This window comes from Triturus cristatus, chromosome 7 (assembly GCF_964204655.1).
Source record: "Triturus cristatus chromosome 7, aTriCri1.1, whole genome shotgun sequence".
NCBI classification, from domain to species: domain Eukaryota; kingdom Metazoa; phylum Chordata; class Amphibia; order Caudata; family Salamandridae; genus Triturus; species Triturus cristatus.
Window position 1 is genome coordinate 1,304,846,475 of NC_140590.1, and position 19,268 is coordinate 1,304,865,742.

The window sequence follows — 19,268 nt, forward strand, 5'->3', positions numbered from 1 at the left end:
GTTCGGAGGTCTTACGATCTTCAGGGAGCCGCGAGTCACTCAGCAGGGCTCAGGTACAAGTTCGGAGGTCTTACGATCCTCAGGGAGCCGCGAGTCACTCAGCAGGGCTCAGGTACAAGTTCGGAGGTCTTACGATCTTCAGGGAGCCGCGAGTCACTCAGCAGGGCTCAGGTGAGTTCCAGTTCCAGGAGCCGCGACCACGTCAGCAGGCTCTCGTTGTTCCAGCGTCGAATCTGCCGGACAGCCCCCGAGCACCCCTTGTTATAGTTCGACCCCTCTTTGATGTCCGGAGTCTGTGCAGGCAGGGGTCTTGTCACCTGGGGGTCGCTTGTCGGGATTTCCTGCTATAGTCTTTTGATCCTTTCAGGGCCGGGTCGGGAGGAGTCCCAGACACCCAGCAGGCGTGGAGCCAGCCCTCAGGGAGGCCGGAGGGCCGATCGAAACCCATCGTCCCGGGGGAGTTCAGAGGTGCGATAGAAACTGCTCCTCCCTCTCTCATCCCCTGGAAGCGTGATGTCCTCCAGCCGGAGTGGCGCCTCTATGCCCGGGTCGCGCTGGGGCCGGGCGGCCATCTTGGTGCATGAAGTGGGCACGCGGGCCCGGGGTGGCCGAAAGGAGAGAGGCCAGGGACGGGGATGTCCGGGTCGGTGCGTGTGTCCTGGTGGGGAGGTTCGGCTGGGCCGGGGGCTTGGGCTGTAGGTACCAGGTTTCGGTGGTGCGGGGGCACGGAGGGCCATTCTACGAGGCCGGGTCCAACACGCGTCCCCCCCAGCTGAAAGCCGGAGAGAACTGCCCATCAGCTTGGGGGGTTCTCTTCGCTGAGGCGGAAGAACCGGGAGAGGCCGTCAGCATTGGCGTGGTCCGTACCAGGGCGGTGTTCCACGGTGAAATCCATCCCCTGGAGGGAGATTGACCACCGCAGTAGCTTGGGGTTTTCTCCTCGCATCTGCATGAGCCAACGTAAGGGCCGATGGTCAGTTTGGACTCTGAAATGGGTGCCAAACAGGTAGGGTCGTAGCTTTTTGAGCGCCCAGACCACGGCAAAGGCTTCGCGCTCTATGGTGCTCCATCTTCGTTCTCGGGGCAACAGCCGCCGACTGAGGAAGGCGACGGGCTGGTCTAGGCCTTGGTCATTTACTTGGGACAGGACGGCCCCAATGCCATGCTCGGAGGCATCGGTTTGGACTATGAACTCCTTGGCGTAGTCGGGAGCCTGGAGGACGGGGGCAGTACACATGGCCCTTTTTAGGGCATCGAAAGCTTCCTGGCAGGCAGCCGTCCACTGCACTTTCTTTGGCTGTTTTTTAGACGTGAGTTCTGTGAGAGGGCCGACAAGGCTGCCATACCCCCGAATGAATCTTCGGTAGTAGCCCGTGAGTCCCAGAAAGGCTCGGACCTCCGTCTGGGTGATGGGTGGTTCCCAGGCCAGGATGGCGTCGATCTTTGGCTGTAGCGGGGCGACCTGGCCACTCCCGACCTGGTGCCCCAAGTAGACCACGGATCCTTGCCCGATCTGGCACTTGCTGGCTTTTACTGTGAGGCCTGCCTGGCGCAGGGCGATTAGCACCCTTCGGAGGTGCTGGAGGTGCTCACTCCACTCTGAACTGAAGACAGCGATGTCGTCCAGGTATGCCGCGCTGAACTGTTCTAGTCCGGCCAGGACTCTATTCACCAGTCGCTGGAAAGTGGCCGGGGCATTTTTCATCCCGAAGGGCATTACGCGGAAGCGGTAGTGCCCATCGGGGGTGGAGAAAGCGGACCGCTCTTTGGCCCCTTCGATGAGCGCAATCTGCCAGTATCCGCAGGTGAGGTCGAATGTGCTGAGGAACCGGGCTGCCCCTAGTCGGTCAATGAGTTCGTCGGCTCGTGGAATGGGGTGGGCATCGGCTCGGGTAACGTCATTGAGCCCCCGGTAGTCCACGCAGAATCGGAGCTCGGGGGCGACACCGGGGGCCGCTGCCTTCGGGACCAGGACCACGGGGCTGGCCCAGGGACTGTCAGAGGGCTCGATCACCCCCAGGGTCAACATCTTCGAGACTTCCGCTTGAATGCAGGACCGGACCCGGTCAGGAACCCGGTAGGCTCGGTGTCTCACCGGCGGGCTGTCCCCGGTGTCCACATCATGAACACACCAGTTGGTGACCCGGGGGGTCAGGGAGAAGAGGTCAGAAAATTGTCTTAGGAGCTGGCGGCAGTCCGCTTGTTGCTGGGCAGTGAGGGCTGGGGAGAGGTTCACTCCTTCCACGGAGCCATCCTGCTCCTTGATACACAGGAGGTCCGGGAGGGGATCCGACTCATCTTCGGCCCCGTCATCGGTGGCCAGCAGGAGGCTCAGTTCTGTCCGCTGGAAGTGAGGCTTGAGGCGGTTCACGTGCAGGACCCGGAGGGGATCCCGAGGCGACTGGACGTCCACCAAGTAGGTGACTTGGCTCTTCTTCTCGACCACTTTGTAGGGCCCAGTCCATCGGTCCTGGAGAGCGCCAGGCTTCACGGGGGCCATGACCCACACCTGCTGGCCCGGCTGGAACTCGACCAGAGTAGCATTCTGGTCGTACCAGCGCTTCATTTCTTCTTGACTCGCCTCCAGGTTGGCCTCGGCCAGTTCTCGGAACCTCCTGGTCTGGTTCCGGAGGGCCAGGACATATTGGAACACATCTCGGGGGGTGGTCTGGGGTGCTGCCTCCCACCCTTCCTTAACTAAACTGAGGGGACCTCGGACGGGGTGCCCATAGAGTAATTCAAACGGGCTGAACCCTAAGGACTTCTGGGGGACCTCCCGGTAAGCGAACAAGAGGCAGGGGAGCAGGACGTCCCACTTACGCCGGAGGGGCTCTTCTAGGCCAGCGATCATCCCTTTCAAAGTCCTATTAAACCTCTCTACTAGGCCGTTCCCTTGGGGATGGTACGGGGTGGTGAACTTATAGGACACCCCACATTGTTGCCACAGGGACGTCATATACCTGGATATAAAATTAGTGCCGCGATCGCTCACGACCTCGCGGGGGAAACCCACCCTGGAGAAGATCCCCATCAGGGCCCGGCCCACCACGGGGGCCGTAATGGTGCGTAGGGGAATAGCCTCTGGGTAGCGGGTGGCGTGGTCCACTAGGACCAAGATGAAACGGTGACCTTGGGAGGTGGGGGGGTCCAGGGGCCCCACGATGTCGATCCCGACTCGTTCGAAGGGGGTACTGACGACCGGGAAGGGTTGGAGGGGAGCCTTGCGCTTCCCCCCACTCTTCCCACTGGCTTGGCACGTGGGGCAGGACTTGCAGTGGGCCTCTACCGCTGCTTTCATCTTAGGCCAATAAAAATGGGTCACGAGACGGCTGTAGGTCTTGTCCTGACCCAGGTGACCGGCGAGGGGGACATCGTGGGCTAAGCCCAGGAGGAAATCCCGGAAGCAGAGAGGTACCACCAGTACCCGTCCGGATCCCAGCTCCACTGATTTCTGCTCACTATACAGGACGTTATTCTCCCAATAGATTCGGTGCGTTCCGGTCTGGTCACCTGCGGCTTGGCCCTCGGCCTGGCGCCGCAGCCCGACCAGGGAAGGACAGGTGGCTTGCTCCCGGCAAAATTCTTCTCGGGTGGGCCCGCCCTCGTGGCGCCAATGGGCCAACTCGGGTAGATCCCCCAACTCGGGGACCGGGGCGGGGTCGGATGGTGCGGGTTCGTCGCTGGCGACGGACCCTTCCGATGGGGGAACGGGAGGACCCTCGGCGGGGACGGTGCTGGCTACTTCGACCGCGGTGCTCTCGATTTCTCTCCGGGGAGTGAGTCGGGCTGTCATAGATCGGGTGGTGGCACACACCCACTCGGGGAGTCCCATCATTCCTAGGTGGGCCTTGCGCTCTACGTGCTTCCAGGGAGAACTCTCCAGGTCGTTCCCTAAGAGGCAGTCGACCGGCTGGGAGGTTCTTACGGCCACCTTGAGTTTACCTATCACCCCTCCCCACTCAAATGGCACCAGGGCCACCTGACACATACTTTCCCTATTGTCTGCAGATATTACGGGGCAAAAGACATTGGGGAGGATCTGCTCCTCGGGAACTAGGTGCCTGAGGACACCGGTGATACTGGCCCCGGTGTCCCGCAGGGCCTCTACCTGGTGGCCATTGATCTTGACGAGCTGCCCATATTTCTGTGTGTTGGACGGTAGGAGGCTACCAGGGATCATTTCCCTATCTCCCAGGGATACTAGGGCCATCGCGGCTGGTTCCCACTCCTCGGCTTCCTCAACCTCCTCCCCTAGGGCTACGTTGGCTATCTGTCTCGCAGGGGTGACTTGGGTGGCCATGGGGCACTCTGGGTCATTGGCGTAGTGCACGGGTTTCTGGCAGCGGAAACATGTGACGGTCACCCGGTGTCCCCGTCTCCCAGGGGGCCCTGTTACTGGTGGGGGGGGCGCCGGGAAAGGTGGAGGTGGTGTCTTCGGGGGGCTAGGCTGGGACTCCCTCGGCCCTCCCTGGTTCCCTCCCCCTCTCTGGCGGGGTGGTCCCTGACTGGTTCGGGGGTACTCTCCTACCATGCCCCGGGAGACCCGGGTGTTGGTCCAGCGGTCGGCCTCCACGGCCAGCTTCCGGGGATCTGTGAGCTTGCTATCCAGCAGATGTTGACGTAGCTCTACGAAGCAGTTCGCAGCCAGATGTTCCCATAACATGAGGTCAGTGAGTTCGGCAAGGGTGGTGACTTTGCTGCCCTGGACCCACCCATCGAAGGCCCGACTAAAAAAGTTTACATACTCCACCCAGGTGGTGCCCGGGATCTTCCTGCAGTCCCGGAACCGTTGGCGGTACATTTCTGGGGTGAGGCCGTATCTTGTGAGGAGAGCCTCTTTCATGTGGCTGTAGGAGGTCTGCAGGGAGAGGGGTAGGTCGAGCAGGGTGTCCCTTCCTTCGCTCAGAAACCGTCCCCACAACCCCGCCCCCCAGTCCTTCTGTGGAATCCGATGGGAGGTCATGGCGACCTCGTAGGCCCGAAACCATTGCTGAATGTCATCGTTTTTATAATATTCTTTGACCACATCCTTGGGGATGTGGACCTTCTGTTCCGCTGGGGGGGCCGTCTCTCGGTTCCCCGAGGGCCTCCCGTCCTCATTTCGGGCCTTGAGCTCGAGTTCCTTTAAGCTCCGTTCGTGCTCCAGTTGGAGCTTTCTTCCTTCGTGCTCCCGTTGGAGCTTCTTTTCTTCCAGTTCGCCTTGTACACGCATTTGCTCTACTGCTAGCTTCTTCTCCGCTAACTTCAATTCGCCCTCGATTTTGAGTTTGGCTAACTCGAGTTCATGACTGCGGCTTCTCTCTCTGTCCGCGAGCTCTTCCGGGGATAGGCCCCCGTCTGGTACGATGCCTCGCACCTGATTGCTACTGCTTTCACTTTGGGGGGGTTCGGCTTCGTCGGGGCGCTCCCCTGTGCCTTCCGGGCGGGAGGCCCCGGTCTCCACCCAAGTTTTCAGTGCTTTCTGCAAGTCTTCCTTAGTGTTGAGGCCAGTGGTAGCGATTTTAAGTTCTTTGCAAAATTGTTTTAGCTCTTTGTGTGTGTATTCTTCCAGATGCTCCACCTGGAACACTCTGTTGGCGTTGGTTTCTGCGGAGCTCGTGGCGCTTCCTTCTGCCATCTTTGTTGGTCGTGCGTCCGTCGTTTACTGTACGATCTCTAGGTGATGGGCCCGAATCCCGTCGCTTGCCACCAATGTTAGACGGCGACCTCAGAGGAGCCCGGAAAGGGGTCCTGACTACCCTGAGACCCACCCTCAAAGTATCGTAGCCGGGCACTGGCGGGAGATTCCCCAGGGGGAGGACTCTCGCAACTAGGATCGTACTTCTGGCACCACACGACACAGAGGGACCACACTGGGTATTCTCAGAACAAGCTTTATCAAACAGGTATCACTGCAAATATGTACAAGGTGAGCACGGGCTCAAGAGTCTCGGAAAGGTAGGGGGTAGCGGGACTGTCTCTGGTAACGGTTCAAAGCAGGGACGTACCCGGCGCACAGCTCACAATCCTCGAGCTGGGGGATACGTGGTCGGAGTTGGGGTCCGGCGGGACCGTGAGAGTCTGGGGGAGCCGCGAGTCACTCAGCAGGGCTCAGGTACAAGTTCGGAGGTCTTACGATCTTCAGGGAGCCGCGAGTCACTCAGCAGGGCTCAGGTACAAGTTCGGAGGTCTTACGATCTTCAGGGAGCCGCGAGTCACTCAGCAGGGCTCAGGTGAGTTCCAGTTCCAGGAGCCGCGACCACGTCAGCAGGCTCTCGTTGTTCCAGCGTCGAATCTGCCGGACAGCCCCCGAGCACCCCTTGTTATAGTTCGACCCCTCTTTGATGTCCGGAGTCTGTGCAGGCAGGGGTCTTGTCACCTGGGGGTCGCTTGTCGGGATTTCCTGCTATAGTCTTTTGATCCTTTCAGGGCCGGGTCGGGAGGAGTCCCAGACACCCAGCAGGCGTGGAGCCAGCCCTCAGGGAGGCCGGAGGGCCGATCGAAACCCATCGTCCCGGGGGAGTTCAGAGGTGCGATAGAAACTGCTCCTCCCTCTCTCATCCCCTGGAAGCGTGATGTCCTCCAGCCGGAGTGGCGCCTCTATGCCCGGGTCGCGCTGGGGCCGGGCGGCCATCTTGGTGCATGAAGTGGGCACGCGGGCCCGGGGTGGCCGAAAGGGGAGAGGCCAGGGACGGGGATGTCCGGGTCGGTGCGTGTGTCCTGGTGGGGAGGTTCGGCTGGGCCGGGGGCTTGGGCTGTAGGTACCAGGTTTCGGTGGTGCGGGGGCACGGAGGGCCATTCTACGAGGCCGGGTCCAACAACTATATACTGCATATATCATCCAGGTAAGCTGCACTGAACTTTTCCAGCCCAGACAAGACCCTGTTCACCAACCTGTGGCAGGTGTATTCTTTAAGGCAAATGGCATTACCTTGAACTGATAATGTCCCACCGGTGTGGAGAATGCTGACCTCTCCCTTGCTCCATTAGTGAGAGCAATCTGCCAGTAATCTGAAGTCAAATCAAAAGTACTCAGGTACTTAGCAGTCCCTAACCTGTCAATGAGCTCATCGGCTCTAGGTAGAAGGTGAGCGTCAGACTTTGTGACTGCATTCAATCCTCTGTATTCCACACAGAACCTTAACTCCTTGGATCCCCCCCTGTGGATTAGGTTTAGGTACCAGCACAACTGGACTGGCCCATGGACTCTGACGGTTCAGTTACCCCCAATTCCAGCATTTTAGCAACCTCAGCATTAATGCTGGGTCTGACAGGGTCAGACAACCTGTACAGTTTATTTTTGACAGGTAGGCTGTCATCAGTGTCAATGCGGTGCACCCACCACTTAGTGATGCCTGGGGTCAAAGAAAACAGGCCAGCAAACTGCTCCAGCATTTGCTTACAGTCTCTGTGCTGCTCGTCTGTCAACAGGAGAAGGTACAACTCCCTCCACTGACTCATCTTGCACATTAGCGGAAACGAGGTCGGGCACTGGCTCAATTTCCTCCTCCACTCCCTCATCAGTGACCTGTTACATAGTCATACCTGCCCTGTCATGGTGGGGTTTTAATCTATTCACATGCAGGACCCTATGAGGGTTCCTGGGGGTGCCAAGGTCAACCAAATAGGTAACCTCAACCTTCTTTTCTAAGATTGGATAGGGCCCACTCCACTTGTCATGGAGGGCCCGGGAGACACATGCTCCAGCACCCACACCAATTGTCCTGGAGAATACTCAGGCATAGTAGCCTTCTGATCATACCAGTGCTTCATGAGCTCCTGGCTGGCCTCCAGTTTCCTGTTTGCCTTGTACATGTACTCTGCCATTCTAGATTTCAGGCCTAGCACATAGTCCGGCACATTTTCCTTTCCTTCTTTAAGAGGCTTCGCTAAAGACTCTCTCAGCAGGCGCAATGGCCCCCTCACAGGGTTTCCAAACAACAACTCAAAGGGACTGAAACCAACCCCTTTCTGTGGCACCTCCCTGTAGGCAAACAGTAAGCATGTGAGGAGAACATCCCATCTCCTCCCGAGTTTCTCTGACAACACATTTATCATGCCATTCAGAGTTTTGTTGAATCTCTCATCAAGACCATTTGCTTGTGGTTGATAGGAGGTGGTGAACTTGTAGTTGACACTCATCCCACATAGCAGTCAGATAGCTGGACAGGAAGTTTGTGCCCCTATCTGATACCACCTCTTTTGGGAAACCCACTCTGGTGAACACACCAAGCAGTGCTCTAGCCTATGCAGGAGCATTAATGGTTCTAAGAGGGATTGCTTCAGGGTAAATAGTGGCATGGTCTACTACCACTAAGATATACCTATTCCTTGATGCAGTAGGTGGCTCCAGGGGACCAACAATGTCCATCCCCACCCTTTCAAAAGAAACCCCAACCACTGGCAATGGTATTAGGGGAGCCTTTGTCTTGCCCCCTGCCTTGCCAGTGGCCTGACAGGTGGCACAGGAGCTGCAAAACTCCTTTACCTTTTCATACACATGGGGCCAGTAGAAATAGTTCACCAACCGGTTCCATGTCTTTGTCTGTCCCAAATGTCCTGCCAAGGGGATATCATGACCCAAAGTCAGGATGAACTCTCTGTACTTCTGGGGCACCACCAACCTCCTGGTGGCGCCCTCCTTGAGGTTTCTGTTCTCAGTATAAAGCCGTCCATCTTTCCAGTAGATTCTAAGAAACCTACTGTCATCCCCCTCCTCTTGCTTAGAGGCAATCTGCCTCAAGCTCTCAAGGGTGGGACAGTCTCTCTGTCCCTTACTGAACTCCACTCTGGAGGGTCCACCTGCTTCTGTCAGTTCTGCCAAATCTGGCAGGGATGGAGTCCCTCTCTCAGAGGCCAGATCCTCCCCATCAGGGTAAGATTCTTCCTGCACCTTTGGAGTTCCCTGAGCTGGCTCACCAGGCCCAGTGCCCTATCCATGGATGCTTGGCCCTTTGTTCCAGGGTCCAAGTGACCAGCCTCTCCCTTCTGGCCAGTCAGTGACCTAGTCACAGCACATACCCACTCAGGGAGCTCTAATATTTTTATATGGAGTCTCCACCTCTAACCACTCAGAGGCTTCAAGATCATTGCCCAGTAAACACTGGACTTGGAGCACCTTTGGCAAAGCTATCTTCATAGGGCCTGTCACACCTCCCCATTCCAAATCCACCACAGCCATAGGATGTAGTTTGGTAGTGCTGTCTGGATAAGTCACCTGGTGAAATTCACCAGGTGGCAACCTCCCTGGAGGCACCAGCTCATCCAGGACCATAGTTACACTAGCCCCTGTGTCTCTGATAGCCTCAACCTCAGTCCCATTCACTTTAGGCCTCTGCCTGTACTTGTTCATGTTTGGAGGTAAGGCAGCAAGGGTTGCAATATTCACCTCACCCAGGGACACTAAGGTTGGTTCCACCACCTGACTACCCCTCTCTGGGGCACCACTCCACCCCTACACTTCAGATGGCAATACCTGTGGTGGCCCCTTAGGAGGGGGAGCTTCTTGGCACAGACAGCCTCTCCCTGCTTGCACCCTGGCTGGTTACAGTCAAAGCACTTACCCACTTTTGAGGGAAAGAAAAAGCAGACAAAGAGGTCAAGAAAGTGGTGGAGGCAGGTAAAAATTTGGTGGTAAGACCACCCTAAGGCTGTCAGGTCTAACACTATGTTATCGCCTTAACGCGAAGCCATGTCAGGAGGAGCTGAACAAAAATTGGTTTCAAAAGTTAGAATCATTTGACAATCTTATAAGAGTGAAAAGCTGAGTGAAACAAACTTTATCTGGCCTCGACTAATCTACTCGTCCACTTTCTATGGCGAGTCAGATTTTATCAGGACAAGCTAGATTTAGGGCCTACTCGCCGCGTCTGGCGAGCTGACAAACAGGTGTCCTATTCACTCACAAGGTAAAGGAGCATTAAAGATGCCTTTAAATCTTGTTTTTATCTTATCACATTTATTCTGTCTTAAGATTTTCTTTCTCTGACTGCAAAGTTCGAGGATTTTGCATAGTGAATTGTCTGACAAACGTGCTGTTCAAAAAGTGTGAAATGAAAGTGTTAGAAGGCGACCTCAGAGGGGCCCGGAAGGGGCCCTGACTGCCCTGAGACCCACCCTCGAGGTATCGTAGCCGGGCACTGGCGGGAGACTCCTCAGGGGAGGAACCTCGTATCTAGGATCGTACACTCGGCACCACACGACAGAGAGACACTACACGAGGAGTTCTTAAGAGCAAATCTTTATCAGATCGGAGTGGTAGGATCTTTATGATCAGCAAGGCAAAATATATACAAGTAGAGCGCGGGCTCACAAGGTCTTGAAGGGGGGTTAGGAGGTAGCGGGACAGTCTTTGGGGATAGGAATCAAATGCAGGAGCGTACCCGGCGCACAGCTCACAATCCTCGAGCTGGGGGATACGCTTGTCGTCGTGGGGTCCGGCGGGACCAAGAGAGTCTGTGGGAACTGCGAGTCACTCAGCAGGCTCGAGTATAAAGTCGGAGGTCTTACGATCTTCGGGGAGCCGCGAGTCACTCAGCAGGGCTCAAGCACAAGTTCGGAGGTCTTACGATCTTCAGGGAGCCGCGAGTCACTCAGCAGGGCTCAAGCACAAGTTCGGAGATCTTACAATCTTCAGGGAGCCGCGAGTCACTCAGCAGGGCTCAAGCACAAAGTCGGAGGTCTTACGATCTTCGGGGAGCCGCGAGTCACTCAGCAGGGCTCAAGCACAAGTTCGGAGGTCTTACGATCTTCGGGGAGCCGCGAGTCACTCAGCAGGGCTCAGGTGTTCCAAGGCGAATCTGCCGGACAGTCCCAGGGCACCCCTTGTTATAGGGCGACTCCTCTTTGATGTCCGGAGTCTGTGCAGGCAGGGGTCTTGTCACCTGGGGGTCGCTTGTTGGGGGTTTCCTGCCATTGTCCTTTGATCCTTTCAGGGCCGGGTCGGGAGGAGCCCCGGACACCCAGCAGGCGTGGAGCCAGCCCTCGGGGAGGCCGGCGGGTCGATCGAAACCCACCTTCCCAGGGAAGCGCGGAGGTGTGATGGAAACTGCTCCTCCCTTTCTCATCCCAAGGGGAGCGCGATGTCCTCCAGCCGGAGTGGCGCCTATAGGCTAGGGTCGCGCTGGGGCCGGCGGCCATCTTGGTGCATAAAGTGGGCACGCGGGCCCGGGGTGGCCGAAGGAGGAAGGCCACGGATGGGGGAAGTCCGTGTCGGGTGTGCGTGTTCGGGTGGGAAGGATCGGCTCGGGCCTGGTGTGCGTTGCAGGGGTCCGGTCTGACTATGTTACGAGGGCCGGGTCTAACAGAAAGGCTGTAGGATGTCATGTTTTATTTTAACACTAAGCATTTCACAATACATTTCAGTAGTCATTAAGACATTTTTTTGTAATTCTGTGATGGAAAAAAAATATTTTAATAGGATGAAAACAAATCTGAACACTTGGTGACATGTAAATGATAAATAGGTTTGCTCAAACCCAATTTTCACAGATAATTGTTTATACACTGGCGTTTTATAAGGAAAACTGCATGTTGCTGGAAAGTTTTTGCCATTTGAAAGTCTGAAAATAACCGTGAACTACCACCTAATGCTTTAGTAAAATATTTAGTAAAAGTGAGTTTTTAAAGATGAATGAGAAACATTCCTGTCCCTGCCCTGATGGCAGTGCTATTAATGAGCTAATAGACAAGTCAGAGATCATGTGTACCTTATATGTGGGCCAAATTCCTATTATGCGTGGCGCAAATGTTTACTCTATTAAATCAAACCAAATACGTTTTTGGTACAGCAGACATGCTGAACTCACATATTGGAAGGTGAAAATGAAGATAAAGGGGGATCAACAAAATAAAACATTTACTTAGAATGAAATAAAGAGGCCAGTTTATGGGTCAAGTACATTACAGTTAGACTGAGTAGATTATTCAAGTTACTAGACCTGCTTGTCTAGTAACATTTTTATTATTTTTTGAGGCCTGTTTACCTTGGTGGACAAAAACAAAAATGCCAGTGCCTGATTGTCTTTTATGCTGAAGAGTGTCCGCTTTGTCATGAAAACAAGCACTCCATAGAAGGTTGTGGTGCACACTTGAACAAATTAGTAGTCTACGGCAAAACGTCCCCCAAGGAAGCACTACTTTAAATCAAGGCCCTTGAATTAAGAGCCATATGACGAGCCCTGCACTCCTTCATTCCAAGAATAAAAAAAAAAAAATCTCAGTGTTGGTACACCACAGTTAGTATGTACTATGTCAACAAGTAGGAAGGAACATGTTACGAGCCACTTTCAAAGGAAGCACAGCACTTATAGAACTGGTCCATATGGAATAACCAACTCCTGGGCTGACAGTCTCCACAGAACACTGAAAGTGTGTCACAAATGGGAGCTGAACCAAACGCAACTAGACCCCGTCTTTCACTCCTGGGGCAAAGCAAATCTGTATTTGTTTGCAAACATTAGAAATCAGAAATTCCAATGTTATGCTACCAAGAAATCACAGCTCGAAGGGTAGCGAATCTCAAGCCTTTACGATAAACGAACCCTCTCTGCTATTCAGAGAAATAGTACATGCTATGAATAAATCTGTATTTTATTCCCAAAGTAGCAACTGACTTTCTTTTGAATGAACTAGTAGTCTTTAAGATGTACTTTGAAAATCCAAGTAATGCAGCTGAAAGAAGTCGGCTGCCTTAGATGTAAAAAGATGCTTAAAGTTTAATATCGACAACACTAAATCTTTCTTATGCACTGATGAACTTTTAGTGGTTTATGGTCATCCATGGAAAGGAAAGTCTCTTTCAATACAGGGTAAAGCTCCCTGGCTGTCTGAAACAATAATCGTTTGACTTAATAAAAGGTTGTTCTTTCAAAGGAAATCTGAGATTGAACTGCTCTCTGCGGTTGCCGTGGGACTCTTAAGTTCAACGACAGCAGCAATTCATGCATGTGAATTTATTAAAGATTGCAATATTCGGGCCCTGCTGTTATAGTACCCTTTTCTTCAAGCTTATGTTTCTCAAAAGATAACATGCAGATTTGATCAGCAACCTAAAAACCGATGAAATGTAGCACTTGTTGCTAGTTCACTTAGACTTCTTGAGGAACCCAATTAGAAAATTGGGCACAAACTGGATATGCCTACCATGTCACTGTTTAAAGAGTTTAAGCTGGAGATGTATTGTTACCATTGAGAACTTGTTTTTTGCTTTCACCTGAGCCTAGAGACAGATCCAAGGAATCCTTCACCTCCAGTTAGACCTTCAAACATTAACCAATTGTGTTTGTTCTCTTTGAGGATATATCCTCGTGCCAGGTTGGACTTCTGCGCCTAAACTTTTTCAAATATTGGCTCTTTGCCACATGATTCAACTTTCTTTGAAAACGGCGTTCCCAATTGCCTTTACTTCCGCCAGAAGCGTTAACAAAATGTTAATAAAATCACAGTTAACTAACCGTGTTCTCCACTGGATGCTAGAAACATTCAACTATTATATTCAAACAAAGTCTGAGATACCTGTGCTTTGCAGAGCACACCCCAAATCTCTCCCTTTTAACCGCCAGGGAATCTACCATTTACCCTGTAGTCCTGTTCGAGTTTGACAAGTGTTTTTATTCTCAAATCAATATCATGATCAAAGATGTCAGTCTATATCTGCCTGCTCCTTAAGATTCTGACATCTACTCTACATTACCCAGCATGTGCAGCTGATGAGGCCATTGGTAGTCGCACAACTAGCCTACTGTAACATATTTTCTGGAGAGAAACAAGCAGACAGAAAGTACATAAATATATGAAAGAGTGACCACATATAACTGTTGGACTTGGCCCTTCTGGCAAGTTCACCCCCAGAACTTTTTGCAGTATCCTAGCCTTTTCCCTATGGTGTATTAGTGGATTTAGGCCTCTAGGCGCTTTAACACTGTGTCCCAGTGTAAAGTGCATGCGCTCTGGGTTACATTGAGTGAGGCTGACCTGCCCTCCCATAGGAATGCATGGGGGATTTGAGTGACCATGTTAGTTCCTGATGCGTGGGGAGTGCAGGGCCGAGTTTGGTATGTGCGGACTCGTGTGATAAAATGCTGCGCGATGATGTGTGCGGCGTGCATGTATCTAGTGTGGAAGTGCCACTTCTAGAAGTGGGCACTTCTGTGTGCAGTGTGAAATAAGTGCCTTGTCTGGCGATTGGCTGCCTGAGGTCAGGTGACGGGCTAGGGAATCCCCAGAGTCAGGAGGAGTCACCCAGTGGTGAATAGGGAGATCAGCAGCTAGATGGGTGGGAGGAGTACACCTGGGTCCTGAATAGGGCTGGGCTTTCCACACACAATGCTGGCTCCGCCCCCTGTGGTGCGACTGATGACCCTGTCCTGTGAATAGAGAGAGGGGCTGAGCAAAACAAAGTGCTCAAGAACGAGTTGCATCTGGTTCGCCCCCTTCCCTGCACCTTTGGAAACAAAGGAACCTGTGTATAAAAAGGGGCTGTGTCCCCTTACAAAATGTTCTTGCTCTGACTCGAATCTACCAGGGGCGTGCTGCTGCTGGGGCCCAGGGGAAGGCTTGCCTCCCTGGGCCCTGCCCAGCCCCTGGATGCCTGAGGGACTCCTGGGACCTGCTTGGATCTATCGTCTTTGCCCCAGGACCTTTTGCATACTTCTAGCGCCTGGTGAGCGCTTCCGTGCTTCTCCTAGTGCCCTGGGAGCGCTATAATGATTTACTGCAGGCCAGAGGAGCGCTGGAGCTTCGCAGCGCTGAGCTGCCGTCTTTGGTTCCCGAGGGAATCCCCAGCGTGAGGATTCCCCTGTCCTGCCTTTAGCGGGAGCCACCCCGCGCTTGTGCCTCTCTAATTGATGGATACGGAATGCGGGTGCCCACCCCGCTCATTTCCTTCCAAGGCGGGTGCCGTGGCTATTTGTGTTTTGCGCGGGGGCCCACCCCGCTTGTGGACTGTTTCTATACCGAGGGAGCCTACCCCTCATATTGCCGACATCGTGAGATCACTGCTGCGGCCCAGACGGAAGTCAGGCAGCGCGATGCCTTGGAGGGGCGGATCTTCCGCCTCCCTAGAGGAAGTCCCGCCCACCCGGAGATGCGAGGAAGGTAAGCGGTATCGAACGGGGCTCTCGTATGCCGATGAGAGCCCCGCTGGATGGGCAGAGAAGAGACTGAGGGCAGGATTACCCGCGGGGCTCCCGTGACGGAGACGGAGCCCCGCATGCTGCCCCGAGTGAAGTCCCGGTCCCAGAAGAGGGACCGGGTGAAGCAGAGTTCCCGCCCAGAGGCCTGGTGAGTGAGGGCTCAAGGGGGGGCGAGAGAGAGGCACCAGAGCCGGTGCCGACTTCCTGTGCGGCCCCGTCTAGCAGCAGGCCGCCCCAACGAAGGGGCCATCATGTTTATGTTAGGAGCCCCGTGGCTCCAAACGGGACAGTATTGATTCAGAGTCCAGAGGGACTCCGTCGGGGGCATTGACATTCCCGAGCCCAGAGAGGCTCCAACGAAGGGGCCAGTTCTCCAGTGGCGCCGCCGTAGCGGGCCACTGCCACACTTTGGGGGCCATTTCTTTCTCCTGAGAGTCCCTGACAAGAGGGGCCCGTCGGGGCATATTGGTGATGTCCGCCCCCCGGGGCCATATTTCTTTCCACAGCTGCCCCGTTTTGCTAGAGGGCAGCTGCAACGTCTATGGGGTAGTTTCATCCCAGGGAGCCCAGTGGGGCGTCAGAGATCGGAGCACATTGTCGGTGCTCGTGCTCCTGCGCCAGCTGCCCCGCTTGACAGAGGGCAGCTGCAACGGTTGGCTCCAGTTGTTTAGAGGGCCAGTGAGTGCCCAGGGCCCACATGTGGTCCTCAGCTGCGCAGCACTTAGTGCCAGCTGCAGCGTTTAGGCCCTGTTCTTGTCCCCAGCTGCCCAGCAAGTAGTGGGCAGCTGCTACGTTTAGGTTCTGGTGCGACCTGGACTCTAATGTGATTTTGGTGCTAGGAAATGTACGGTGTAGTATGTTTTGCGCACCCTGTGTTCATGCTTTTGGTGCTAGGAAATGTACTGTGTATAGCATGTTTTGCGCACCCTGTGTCTTCTACCTCTAAATGTGGTTATTTCTGCCTAGGAGGTTGTTTTACCTGTTTAGGTTTCTGTTAGGGAGATTGTACTTCCCTGTGCGATGTATGCCCCTAGTATAGGTATACTTAGGTGGTTAGGTCTAATGCGTTAGACCAAGGAGAAATTGCATAATGTGTTTATGCCCCTGTGATGGATGCAGGATAGGTTTTGTTAGACCCGGCCTTGTAGCATGGCCATCCCTGACCCCTAGCCACATCCCCTGACCCGTACACCTCATTCAGTCCCTCAGTACACGGCCTAGCCGGTCCTGCCCGCCAGGACCCACACACACCCGACCCGGACTTCCCTGTCCGTGCCCTCCATCTTCCCAGCACCACAGGGCCCGCGTGCCCACTTCATGCACCTACGATGGCCGCCCGGCCCCAGCACAACCCAGGCCTAAATGCGCCGCCCCGGCTGGGGAACATCGCGCTCCCATGGAGTGAGAGAGGGAGGAGCAGTTTCCATCGCACCTCTGACCTCCCCTCGGGAGATGGGTTTCGATCGGCCCTCCGGCCTCCCTGAGGGCTGGCTCCAGGCATGCGGGGTGTCTGGGACTCCTCCCGACCCGGCCCTGAAAGGATCAAAGGACGATGGCAAGAAACTCCAACGAGCGGCCCCCAGGCGCTAAGACCCCTGCCTACACGGACCCCGGACATCAAAGAGGGGTGGACCTATAACAAGGGGTACTCTGGGGCTATCCGGCAGATTCGACTCTGGAATGAGGAGAGCCCTGCTGACGTGGTCGCGGCTCCCTTGCAACCTTGGAACCTCTGAGCCCTGCTGAGTGACTCGCGGCTCCCCTGAAGATCGTAAGACCTCCGAACTGGTACTTGAGCCCTGCTGAGTGACTCGCGGCTCCCCTGAAGATTGTAAGACCTCCGAACTTGTGCTTGAGCCCTGCTGAGTGACTCGCGTCTCCCCTGAAGATCGTAAGACCTCCGAACTTGTGCTTGAGCCATGCTGAGTGACTCGCGGCTCCCCTGAAGATCGTAAGAACTCCGAACTTGTGCTTGAGCCCTGCCGAGTGACTCGCGGCTCCCCTGAAGATCGTAAGACCTCCGAACTTGTGCTTGAGCCCTGCTGAGTGACTCGCGGCTCCTAACGACTCCCTCGGTCCGGCTGGACCGCAGCGTATCCTCCAGCTCGAGGATTGTGAGCTGTGCGTTGGGTACACCCCTGCATTGATCCGGATCCCCAAAGACTGTCCCGCTACCCCCTTTCCCTACCGAGACTCTCTGAGCCCGTGCTCTATTTGTACATACCCACCTTGGTGATCATAAAGATCCGAAGAAGTTGAATAGATAAAAGATCTGTTCCCAAGAACCTACCGTGTGGTGTCCCTTTGTCGTGTGGTGCCGTGTGGGCGATCCTAGATACGAGACTCTTCCCCTGAGGAGTCTCCCGCCAGTGCCCGGCTACGTTACCCCGAGGGTGGGTCTCAGGGTGTTCAGGTAACCTCCCTGTCTCCCCTGGGGTCGCCTTCTAACAGGTTTTATACCTGATGCTAGTGTGATGACGCTGAGGTCATTATAGTGCAGTAGTTACTGGTTGTGTTCTACAGTGCAAATTTTTGTTATGTTCTACATGTACACTTGGTGATTTGTGCTAATTCTGACAGTGGCCCATGTGGCCCTGTCCCGTGTAAATAGTCCCTCTTAAAATTCTGCCCAGTGCCAGTTGGCACAGTGTAAATTGTGTGAATATTATCTAATGTGTTTTGGTATAATACAAAGGCTATTTTTATATATAACCTTGTGTGGAGTTTCCTTTGTGGTGGGCCTTGGGTGTTGTTGCTGGGTGCGCGCGCAAACGCTTTACACATTGCCTCGGGGATAAGCCTGACTGCTCGTGCCAAGCTACCAAGGGGGTGAGCACGGGTTATCTTTGGCGTGTAACTCCCCAACCCTGACTAGAGTGGTGGTTTCTGCCTGGCTTTGGCGCAAGCCCTAGCCAACCAGAAATCCCATTTCTAACAATAACCATCAATGAACATACTTAATTGGGTGCTGATTCAAGAGAGAACTAAAAGACTTATTCAATGAAAAATCTGGGGGTTATGCAAGATATAGGCCCTAATACGGTCTAGCCAGGAATATATGGTCATCTGCATCGCATCGGATTAAGCAACAGATATTCTAAATACTAAAATCCAGAGGCGATTCGCTAGGAGAGAGTGACCTGACTGGAAGGTTCTGATCATGACCATGAGGGCAGAACTCAATTATCTTCACTTGAGGAAAATCCCAAAGACTGGTTATTCAGACTGGCTTTTGCCTAGACCAAAAATGTAATGACAGTAACTGAACAGTATCTGTTAGGGGACATGCTCCTCGGCGTTCTTTGGTAATCATGTGGCTACATGCAGCTCTATATATATCAGACATACAATTGGACAAGCTGCAGTGTGTGTGAATGTTAACCATGCACAGATTTCCATCAGTACATTTTAAGACCCCTACCCCACTTTGGCCTCACAGTTGTGGATTGAATTTATTGTAGGCAAGGTGTTAATTTTCTCAGTACTATGATCAGATTCTTGTGATTACACCATGTATTCAAAACAATTGGACTGGACTGCAGACCTAGTGATTGTTAGAATTTAGATTAATTTAAGTATTTCGAACATGACTTTTGTTACATTATACACAGTATGACAGGGTACCATACTCGATGTGCAACAAGACTCAAGCTATACCTCACTAAAGAGGCCATATAGGTTGGTAACCACTCTTAAGATTTGCTTGTATTCTTGTATGGAAGGGAGCTGGCATGGCTGTTTGGGCTATACTGTTATGGTGGAGCACAGTCTAGGATGTTTTGCGTATTGCTTGTTTCAATCTAGGGTAATACAGTGGATGATCCGCAGTAGACTTGAGTGCTCTCGTATCCAGTAGTTGAGAATAATTCAAGCATTCAGTCAATTGTCTATAGTTATAACTGTGTAACATGGCATGCTTCTTTTTCCTTTGTAAACAGTTAATATAAGGGCTGACAACCCACTTCCTGCTTTATTTGTTAACTGGAGTCCCATTTAAATTATTTTTACACTGGAGCCTTCTAAAGATATACTTTTTCAAACGTATTCCACTCAGTGTATATTTTATTTGCTTGCAGGTCATGGGCCCTTTTCTCACATGTTTGATGGACGATTTATGCCACTTGCACACCCTAAGAGAAAATGGAAGGTCAGTGC

At 53.7% G+C, this 19,268-nt stretch overlaps 1 protein-coding gene across 4 annotated transcripts in view; it reads left to right on the top strand.

Annotated features, from left to right (window-relative positions):
* SAMHD1 (SAM and HD domain containing deoxynucleoside triphosphate triphosphohydrolase 1) overlaps positions 1–19,268 on the top strand; it is a 1,667,622-nt gene that overhangs the window by 662,958 nt on the left and 985,396 nt on the right. For all 4 annotated transcript variants that reach the window (XM_085618924.1, XM_085618923.1, XM_085618925.1 and 1 more), the window contains one exon: positions 19,190–19,260. In XM_085618924.1, coding sequence (XP_085475050.1) covers positions 19,190–19,260 — 71 coding nt within the window. The remainder of the gene's footprint in view (positions 1–19,189; positions 19,261–19,268) is intronic.